Below are 11,842 nucleotides of genomic sequence, written 5' to 3' on the forward strand. Positions count from 1 at the left end.
ACACACACACACACACACACACATACATACATACATACATACATACATACATACATACATACATACATACATACATACACACATATATACATGTATCATATACATACATACATACATACATGCATGCATGCATGCATGCATGCATGCACGCACGCACGCACGCACGCACGCACGCACGCACGCACGCACGCACGCACACACACACACACACACACACATACATACATACATACATACATACATACATACATACATACATACATACATACATATATACATAGTCTGAATTTGTAGTAGCTACACAAGTCTACATCCTTTGCAAGCCTGTTAAATGTTCATATTTAGTTTCCACACATAAAAACAAAACGTATGTCAGTATACCAGTATAAGGAAATGTAATTGAAATGTTTGAAATTAAATATTGGACTGTGCTCATACGGGTATCTAATTAATTTACAGGGTCGGACTATCGGGGAAACAAATAACATATCTATATCTCAACTGAAACAGAATCACCGTTTGGAAAGCGAAACTCGAACTATGCGTGGGCAATAATAACATGCGACAATACCACTGGTATTATTCAGAAATAGACATTCACTGTATGTAATGTGGGTGTAGAAGTGGAACATGGCACAGCTTGGCGCGTACAGGTGGGTACAACCACTAATGTATACATACATATACAGTCCTAGCATTGAGGGACTTCCCAGTTGATCACGGTGGATCACGTGATAGTACTCTAGTCACATATTGCCGTGACCGGGCGGTAAGGTGAGACGGACATTTTATTACGCCTAGGTATGTATGACTGATATTTAGTGTTCACTATTATGCACTGCACATAGTTCCAGATAGTTGTAGTCTGAGGTTGTAGTCAAGAAGTAGGCTTTAAACACAAACATGATAAACAGAAAATATCACCTAAAGACGCAGTTTGAAAGGGTGGTAGTAATGAATATAACACGTGCAATTCAACCCTTCATGCATGTCTGTCAATCGTACTTATTTGTTTTTCTCGATTCTCAAAGCTTGATCTTGCGAAATGGTCGAGTTTTGATATCTTCTGGAGTTACTCGTATTTGGTCTACGACGGATATACATATTGGATATACATACGCCACTTGAATGTGCATGGTGGTTATCTTGTTTACGGATATACAATGAGGAAGTGAGAACCATGACGTTTATACAACTCAGTGAATAGTCTAACTACAAATGTACGTGGAAAAGTCGATTGTGTCAGGGGCGGAAATAAACGAACATTGCATGCGGATTGTTTAGAATCAAAGTCTCCTAGACAGACAGACAGACAGACAGACAGACAGACAGACAGACAGACAGACAGACAGACAGACAGACAGACAGACAGACAGACAGACAGACAGACAGACAGACAGACAGACAGACAGATAGACAGACAGTTGATCGACCCAACATAATTGACATGGATATATACAATTTCCGAAATGCCTGCCTTTGATATTCATTACTAGTGCGTTATATTTGCGGTGAACGAAGGTTGTGTCCTGAATGTGATTGAGTGAGTCACACACGATAGAAAGCAGTGAATCAGCAGTCGTCCCAGACAGTATTTGTCGTTGACTACTTATAGGAGATACGTATATGTACGCGTGGCGGCGTGCGCACGCATCCATTTTGTTAACATACAACACATTATCACAAGTGGTTTGACCAGAGTCACATTTGTATGTAGGGTGTTTTGGTTGAGTGTTAAACAATAAGGCTGTATGTAAATCATGACATCTGTCTGCCTCTAGACTCCTTTCCACTAAAAATACACTTTCAAGGCTACACTGTACATTAGCAGCTGTTGTCTAGCAAACTTAGAATTACCGCACCGGGATGAAGTTTGCCGTTTGTGTCGACCAAACTACCGTTGCTGCTGACAGTACAGGTGCTGGTGGTGCTAGGTGAACGGAGAATTGCGCCTCCCTACATAAAGACAAATATTTGGCTGTGCGCCATATAGGTTCACTTGAAGAGAAGTATTGACAGTATACGTCAAATGAATTGTTATTCGATCATTCAATAACTGAAATGTTTTGCAGAACATATCTGACGTGAAATCGACATTAAAGACAAGCCATGCATCATAAGGGAGTCTTCTATCAGTAATTACAAGGGGAGGGCTGTGGAAGCAAGCACGACATGTTGCCTAACTTTAATGTGACCCTACACGGGGCCCGATTCCATTTTTAAAAAAGTGATCCTCCCTCAATACAATTGTCTTTTCTAAACTAAGACACTTCCCCTGTTCAAATATTTTTTTTTTAAAAACACCAAACATTGGGTTAAAATGCTGTCAAACATGAAAAGGGGCAGAAATTCCAGAATCAATGGCAAGAACTCGATCCCACGGCCACCAACATATCGATAAATTTTACAAATGTAAAATGCATCAGCTGTTTCCCACTACTGCCAGCACAGTAAATTTGTGTGAAGGCACTGTATTAATTACATGTCATTCTCGTGTTGGATGTCATTGACAGAGCTGAATGCTAGAACTCCCAAAGAGTACACCACCATTGTTGGGACCGATGTCACCATTCCCACTACATCTCATTAGCACTAAATATATTACCACACTATTCACCCCTTCACTCCTGTGAGACCCACCCCTCTCCTCAAGCCACAACTAAAACGTATGATTTACTGCATGGCTGTCAGCTGCAATTTGGGTAATGTATTCTGATATTTTTACGCTACAGTGGTGGCAGCGGTGGGTATGACATAGGTGGCAGTGTTGGATGCCAAAATAAAAAATAATGTAAACAATTACAGTACAATGAGCTAAGTAAAATGTGACCCTCATGTGCCTCCACCCCAAATTCGTCCGACTCTCCCCTTTTATTATTACTGAATGCTTCTCTACTATAAACGTTAATTGTCAGTACAACGTACATGCATTTGATATATTGATATACGGTGTTTAATCCTAACAAAGTATTTATCATCATGAGGCGATTTAATATTTCGTAAACAATTCAAACTACTAGTTACCTCAGTTTTGCCACACGGGTTTGAGAGACATTTATTATGTATCCGACAGTACTCCTATATATTCTTGTTTCTATGTATTTTTTTATATCATAAGTTGTAATCTTAAAAAAAAAGGTAAAGTCTGATGAAAAATGTAACTATTGGGAGCGAGAAATATTAGAATGAAATACTTGTTCTCAATGGTTTATATGTGATCAGACTGTCAGCATGTGATGAAAGAAAACACAGCGCGCTTGTTTGCTTAAGTTGAAAAGTGTACTTTTTATTTCACTGTAAAAAAAATTTAATTTTCGATATAAAAAAATATTACTTTCACGTTCGTACTGCAACATGCAACGATTTTCCCACTAAGGAGAATATGTGCGTTTCTGGCATTTTAATGTCGTCTACTTTGGCGACGAAATTATTGCGTTTTGCTCAAATGTACGAAGTTCAACGTATCAGCATTTATTAGTATATGACATTGGCAGGTATATTTAATTTACAGAACATGCACGTGCAAAGACAGACAGGCGGAAATGAAAAACAAGGATAGAACACAGGTGACCTTGACCCTAACATACAATTAGCCATCTGCTTTCCTAAGCTGAAACCCATATTAGTCTCAGAATAACGTTATAAAGTATAATTATACAATTGAAACATAACCCAACACAGACGTCGGCTACTGGCCTTCATTATTATTATTTTGTTCATTTCCCAAATTGCTTAATCTCAAGAAAAATCACGAGGGAACACCAATGGACATCCGGATTAAAGTGAGGTATATCAGTTAGTAATGAGTTATGAATAATATATAAAATGATAAATCAAGCGTTATATGAAGACACGATATAGTTTGACCTTACGTTATTGATGTTTCATCGCAGGTCAAACAAATTCATAAAACGTGAACAAATTTAACATATCTCAAAATAGAAGCTGCCATTACTAGTCTATTCTGCTATTTTTTCACATTATAGTTCGAAGCTGACTCAAATCCTAGAAAACATGGACGAATACGAACGCGAAAATTTCTTTTGGATGTCACGGAAAGTGAAGTCTTCTGGAAATTTATCGTCTGCTCAAGGTGAGGAGACCGATGGTTCGGAGAGGTCGCGATATACAAACTTGGGACAAGTACCGACAAGGGACAGTGGCATCGAAATGGAAGTGTTGCCGGGTGTATTTCCATCTATCCAATACATCGATGAAAATGGTACGTATGTTACGTCAACACAAGCAAAACAGAAAAAGATGGCAATTTGTTCATTATTTTTCTTTCAAATATAGTTGCTTCAAATCAGTTTATAATCAACGTTATAAACCGTACTGATATCAAAGTATGAGGGTCATATTTTTTTACGATGCGAGTGTACGTAAAATTGCAAGTGATCCCTGGATAAACACACGCCCTTTAAAATATATACTGCATCGTTTCAAACCGATCATTTAATTCTTATTCCAGTCCATATGAATTGCTATCATTTCTTGTGAACTGTATACAGTTTATTGAACCGTATACAGTTTATTGAACCGTATACAGTTTATTGATAACCGAGAGCGAATTTTCAACTCGTCAGCCAAAATAAACTGCATTCTGTCGAGTCATAAGCTTACAGCACGCTGCACGGGTATTTTATTTTTAAAACTTACTTGCTATCTTGAGAAAGAAAACTAATAAAAAAAGGAATTCAAATGTGATTTTCTTATCGCATTTTTTCTTGAACATTGTAGACGATGAAAGCATGTACAACTCTTTGTCGGAAATTCTCGAGGAAGAGCACTTAACAAATAGCCACGTTGCTACCATTGAAGCCACACATGCCACAATGAAACGAATGGAAAAAGTTGTTAAATTACTAAAGACCGAGGCTGACAGCGATTTCTGGGATTTAACCAAAGAGATAGCCACTTATATATACTACCCATTCCATGAAACAGTTAATGAGGACATTCGTCGACAGTATGGTGATTTCTTAGCGAGTATTGATGGAGGACGAGAACTCACTTCGTTCCTTACAAGCATGCTTGTTCTGATCAAGGACTCGGATAAGACCGTCAGAGCCTGGCAGTCTATACATATTGTACAGAACACTTGCTGGGATTATTCCAATTGTAGCATTCCACTGTGTAAACAGTTTGGTACATGTGGACTCCTAAACTTGATGCTGTGTTACTTGAAAAAGTACAGAGTCAAAAAGAATAATACAATGGTAAGAATTGTATTAAAATATCAACTATTGAATGAATGATTGAATGAATGAATGAATGAAGGAAGGAAGGAAGGAAGGAAGGAAGGAATTAATTAATCAATTAATGGGCGGGTGGGTTTATGGGTGGGTGAGTGAGTGAGTGAGTGAGTGAGTGAGTGAGTGAGTGAGTGAGTGAGTGAGTGAGTGAGTGAGTGAGTGAGTGAGTGAGTGAATGAGTGAATGAATGAATACATAATAAATAAATAAATGAATGAATGAATGAATGAATGAATGAATGGACGGATGGATGCTAGTGTGATGGATGGATGGATGGATGGATGGATGCTACTGTTGATGGATGGATGAGTGGACGGATCAGGTGATGCAAGGTTTCTCTCTGTATCCTATTTTGGTGAATTACAATTGTGCTGTCCACTCCAGCCCAAAAATCAATACTCCAAAATGTATAGGTATGCAACAATCAACAGATTTGTCAGAAAATCATTACGTCGTTAATTTATTAGCTTGATTTGACAAGGAGCATGAACAGCTTTCACATGATAATGACAGGTACAACTAACGTAACCGTTTAAAAAATATGGTATTAGCTAATAACTAAATTATACAAAATATCTCTAAGTTTCTATCTTTTAACCTTTACATTTCTTGGCCAATTTTTTAGACAGATATCATATCCTGAAGAAACCACTTGTCAACATACTGATATTTTGTATGATAAAAGTTATAAAATATAGAGTCCTTACTATCGATTCTGATAGCATTTCAAGCCATGTTTTTAAAAAAATATTTGAACATATTTTTAAAAAAAGGAACTTTGGAGAGGGCCAATCTTTAGAAGACGGAGTCGGGGAGGGCCACATTTTACGCAACAGACCGGGTTTGATCCGCCCCCTTTGTAATTACTGAAGGCTCCCTAAACATGCTCAAATAATCCCAAGTAAACACCACTAGTCTCTGACAGTAATCTCTTCCTTATCGAATCACGGAAGTAAAATGACTTGAAGGACTCACATGATCGATTTGTCGTATCTTAAAATATACTCAATTGACGAGTCGACCAGCACGTAAGGTTGTGAAACGATCGCCGACGTCAGTATGTACATTGGACTCTCTTACAATCCATGGAGCTTCGCAGCGCTAAAATTTGGGTTGTTTTGTACCGATATCTACACCATACTTGTACTTGTATATAATTGTACTGTGTGCCCTCATCGATCACATAGGGCTAACCTTTCGTTGACGTGTTAAAGCGAAGCGTTAACATGGAGCGTCGAACTATCACATCAACGAAAGGTCTAATAGCGCTGCTTCATCGATGAGGGTGCACAGTACAAAGATATTCAAGTACAATTATGCAGTAGATATCGGTACATACAAAACAACCCAAATTTTAGTGATGCGAAGCTCCGAGGACTGTAAGAGAGTCCAATGTACATGTATCAAGTGATGAAAACTTGTCAAATGCTGAGGACAAGAGACCAGACAGTATTACAGCAATGAATGGGGTGAACTTTGTACCTTTTGAAAAAAATCCATCGGGAAAAATCTATAAAAAGGCAGACACAGTTGTACGCTTTCCATTCACAGGCAAATTGAAGAAATTATTGTGACAGCTACATTTTAGTTCAACTTGCAATTGTCTATGATACGAGTGAATTGAAATATGTCTAAGATTACCTAACCATTGTATGCCAGTAACGATATATCATATTTTGTTAACAGGATGAACGACAGTTTCTTATTTCTGCCCTCAATATTTTACACAATTGTTCCAAAGTAATCGATAATGTATGGGTGCTCAAAGGACTTTCTGCAGTGACAGAACTGTCACACTTCGTAATAGCCAGTGACAGAGAACTGATAATGCTGACTTTGTTCACCCTATCTTACGTCATACAAGATGCAAGAGTTGATATACTGAAGACTTGCGACGACACCGTTGAGTACATTTTTGACATACTTCGGACTGCAACACAAAGTGAGACTTTTATTGGCAGATCAAGAGAAGGCAAATTTTCTGCTGTGGAAATTCTGAAAGGACTTTGTAATCTTGCGAGACATAACGCAAATAAGGCGACTTTTGTCCGCCTCGAGATCATGCCACTGCTTGTGAAACTCATGACGGAAGGAAGATCAGCAGAACAAAAAATGGCCACTTATCTAGTCCAAGTGTTACTGAGGCTAAAGGAGAACCGAGATAAGATAATCGAAAATGACGACATAGTCAATATTGTGAATAAACTGAGTAAACACGATACTCCTGTTGTTCAAGAAACAGCTATAAAGACACTAATGGATATAGTGAAACCGTTTGAAGGTGAACAAGAGCCAATTATGCCAGGTAAGATATATACATATGTGGCGAAAAGCATCGTCGGAATTAAGTTTTCAAATAATGTAACCCACTCGAAAAAAAATTATTTGACACCAACTAGGAATTCGAAGATTTAAAACTTCATTAGATGGTCGAGGAAAGGATCATTTGAAACAATCACTTGAACATACCTATAGCCGGGAGGGAGGCGGGGTAGGGGTGAGGGGGCAGCACTCTTAATGAATGTCATCGGTCCGTGGAGGTAGATTCTCCGTCAGAACAACGGCTTTGCCATGCCATTGGTCATAAAACCACAGATAACTAACAAATAAATATGAGGGGGGGGGGGAGATCAAGTTTATAGAGTCAAATTTTGTTTACACCCAGTATTCATCAATTCACTTTTAACTATATAATATGAGTACAAGTACCGCTAGAAGAACTTTTGGTTCAGTTTTTTCAAGTTGATTAACTTGAGTCAATAGTTGAGTGAAAGTTGTTTATTGATTAATACACCAAACACGTTCATTATATAGCATAATAACATATACTCTGTAATTGGTCCAGTAATACCCAATATTTTTGTATAAAGAAATCTTAGGTTTCTACCAAAAACCACACGCAGTTTCGATATAAGATCTCGCCAGGTATCGTTCTCCAAAATTTAAACAATTATCACGACAGGAAACAGCACTGAAACCGTGAACTGAGTTATGATGTGACGTACTCTATGATACCAATGGTTTCAGGTTTATATAGTTTAAATACGAAGAGGGTGGAGAATATTAGTGTCAATCTTAAAATAAACACCGTTGATAATGTAAAAGTTTGCAGGCATTCTAGGATCACAATAGCCTAGATACTAGGCTTGCAGTTGATTCAGACATACCACAGGGGCCGGCGAGCATGTAATCGATCAATCGATCGATCGATTTACTGATTGGTTTATTATTTGGTTGAATGATTGATTAAATGATCAATTTTTGTGGTGAAATATATCTTGTTTTGTGTGTGATATCCATCAATTGACTCACTTTTTTGGGTGATATAAAACTTTTTCTTCTTTCCCTGGCTACTTTTCTCTCTTTCAGTTGTATGTAATTCTCTCTTTATTGACTAAATAAAGACACCTTGTCCATTCTTCTCCTCTTATCTAAATTAAAACACCCTAATATCATAATTAGCATGGATCGGTGGCCACGAAAATTTGCTTTATGTCTAATCTTGTGGGAGATTATCACACCGGACAAACAGTCAATCATGCACACACTAGTAGTACTTCGAAGTAGTCTCTTCTATACTAGTTAATGCATAAACGAGTTTGATAATCTCCCAGAAGATAAAAGATAAAGCAAACTGTTAATGTAAGTGATCTCTTGCCAATTATAAGATTACGGGTGTTTTAATTTAGATAAGAGGAGAAGAATGGACAAGGTGTCTTTATTTAGTTTATAAAGAGAGAATTACATGCAGCTGAAAGAGAGAAAAGTATCCAGGGAAAGAACTGAGAAAAAAGTCTTATATACAAAACTCAATGACTCAATTGATCGATATCACACACAAAATAACTTATATTGTTCCACAAAATGTGTCTATTCAATTGGTCAATCATTCCACCAAATAATAAATCAATCAATAAATTATCGATCGATCGATCGATTGATTGATAAATCTATCGATCAACCAATTACGTGCTCGCTGGCCCCTGTGAACTTACATTTATTTTCTGAAATTTAGGGTACAACGTTAACCTTGTCTTAACTAATAGTAAGTTGAGATGAGGTCATATCCCAAATCAACTACAAATCTAACGCCCAGGCTTGGATCATAGTTTTAAAAAAACAGACACCTTAAAGAGCGCCACCATTGCAGTTACAAATGTAGATTGAAACGTTCGTCGTTGTTGGCGCTCTTCATTGGCTAAATACGAAATTATTCTCATCATACAAATCTTTCGAGTCTGCTGTGCATTTGAACGACATTTTGAATCGAAGACTGAGTCTAGCCTTCTTCCTTTCACATCATATGTTCTAAAGCCAATTATTAGAATGTTTCATTGACTACCCGCTGCAGGATTTGAATTTGTCTCTTTTCCAAGAACTGTTACTTGCTTTAAAAACTGAGAAAAACACTTCCTCCGAGAGATATCAACTGAAAACAAACAGAGTCAATTCTTTTCATTTATATGCGATATAGGTCACACACACTCCACACGTATTTGATAAAAACTGTAAATTGGTAAGTATTGTTCATCCGAATGAAATTACTTTATTCTTGAAGGCACACAATTACAAAAAATAGAGCAGTGGGTAATGGAATGCACCTAATTCTGAACTTATACCTATGGGTGGAGGTCTAGTCTAGGTACGTGTCACTGCTATTTGCATTCAATTGAAGTTAGTGGAATTGAAACAAACATCGTCTAGCGCAACACAAAAACTTATTTACTAACATTCCTAAAATATCTGGCGCGGCAAAAATCTTACCAGCTTTGCAATATTTTGTCGTGGCAGACAAGTTTGATATTGATTTGTCAAGCCAAACGATAAGATTATATAGTTATATTACATGAGTAAAACATGTACCGATATTAGCAAGATTTTTGCGGAACCAGACAGCGATTTGTTGCAACTTAACTGGCTTCCATTGTACTGATCTTTCTTATTAATTAAAACAAAGGAACAAGCGTTCGCACACTGGATTGGGGGGGGGGGGGGTTAATGTTGTATGGTTCTGTACACTGTACATAGCAAACTTACTTTAATGCTTAAGAACAAAATTAATTGCAAAAATTTTATGATACTAACTTAACAATTATGATATTTGCCCTTCTATACAAATATATACCAAGATATAAACAAAGGTAAACCACGTGATTCATTTGGTCCTTATAGAAGCACATAATGGTAACCGCACAATAACTTTTACTCTTGTTTTATTTATTTATGTAGGTCCTCATCGTCTATCACGACAAAATGCATTCAGTGCTCGTCGAAGACAATCATACGTCAACCCCGACGACGTACCCATGCCGCCGAGGAGAAAAAATCGTTCACATTCACTCGGTTGGATTCACGAATGAAGCTATAGGAATCTCTTTATTGAGTTACGTGTAGGGGTTGTGGTTTTCTTTTGATACTAGCAGCCGTCTAAATTGAACATGCGCAGTTCCAAATATATATGCGTTTGTTTGTATTAATCAGAACTCAGACCACAGTAGAGGTCCGAGATTAGATAGTCTGGATGACCAGCCTGTGGTTCTGAAGGTATAAATCGTAACGATATTGTATAGGAACTAGACTAGAGATCAGAAGGATAGTCTCTCTGCACATAGACCCTCCTAGGTGGAGGGTTTACAACAATCCAGTATATATTTTATGTATAGTTATTTCAACTTAATGATGATGTCACCTGTGTCGTGGTCAACAATATTCAAGATGGCGGCTTTTTACTTCCTCTTCCGGACGTCACAATAATTAGTTCATGGCCAGCCGGGAATCATCTTGTAATTTTAACAATATTTTCATATTTATTAGCATCGATGCTTGTAAAACAAGGACATGTTATCTTACTGGTCAAGAATTTAATGCCGGCTGTGCAAACAGAAAAGAGTATCCAGTGTTCACGCCTGACAAATTGACAATTCCAGTGCAATATATATGACTAATATGATATCTTCCACTGCCTATAATTACGTTAAGCTTGTATTTTACATTTTTTTACGCAGACACGTAGCTGCTCAAGGATGAGAATGTTTTTTATTGATGTCTCGTAACATTTGTAGTGTGCTTCGACGTATTGATAACTATATATATATATATATATATATATATATATATATATATATATATACATATATATATATATATATATATATATATATATATATATATATATATATATATATATATATATATATATATATATATATATATATATATATATATATATATATATATAAAGTACAATAACTTGACAATGCACGTAAAGTGTGGCCCGGTGTCCAGCATATTGCTGCCATTAGCAGTGCAGCGGTCATCTAATCACAGTGTAAATTGTTCGCTTCCATTTTGAATGTATATTGTGTTACTCAACTGGTAACATGTAAATACCAGTAAGCTTATAATACACCGGCTCAAGTTTGAAATAGATTCCTTTGCATTAAATATTTTCAATGCTAATAGTCTTCGTCTCATAGTGACAAGGCCCTTATGTTATTCGCAGTTTCCTCAGCTACACAGAGAACATATAATGGGGGAACAGTACAACGATATTTTCGTTAAATACAAGATACATATCTAAAGTAATT

At 36.9% G+C, this 11,842-nt stretch overlaps 1 protein-coding gene across 4 annotated transcripts; it reads left to right on the forward strand.

Moving 5' to 3' along the window:
* Positions 1-512: 512 nt before the first annotated feature.
* Positions 513-11,332, forward strand: LOC144438864 (uncharacterized). Of its 4 annotated transcripts, none has more exons than XM_078128067.1 (6): positions 513-653; positions 3,987-4,222; positions 4,741-5,219; positions 6,942-7,560; positions 9,814-9,897; positions 10,485-10,621. In XM_078128067.1, the coding sequence occupies exons 1-5, from the start codon at positions 631-633 to the stop codon at positions 9,858-9,860; spliced, it is 1,404 nt and encodes a 467-aa protein (XP_077984193.1). In that variant the 5' UTR covers positions 513-630; the 3' UTR covers positions 9,861-9,897; positions 10,485-10,621. The 4 variants fall into 4 exon arrangements, with proteins under 4 accessions (XP_077984193.1, XP_077984194.1, XP_077984191.1 ...); XM_078128068.1 differs by lacking the exon at positions 9,814-9,897 and adding an exon at positions 9,730-9,771 and having other exon boundaries at positions 10,485-10,619; XM_078128065.1 differs by lacking the exon at positions 9,814-9,897 and having other exon boundaries at positions 10,485-11,332.
* Positions 11,333-11,842: the final 510 nt, after the last annotated feature.

This window comes from Glandiceps talaboti, chromosome 8 (genome assembly GCF_964340395.1).
Source record: "Glandiceps talaboti chromosome 8, keGlaTala1.1, whole genome shotgun sequence".
Classification (NCBI taxonomy): domain Eukaryota; kingdom Metazoa; phylum Hemichordata; class Enteropneusta; family Spengelidae; genus Glandiceps; species Glandiceps talaboti.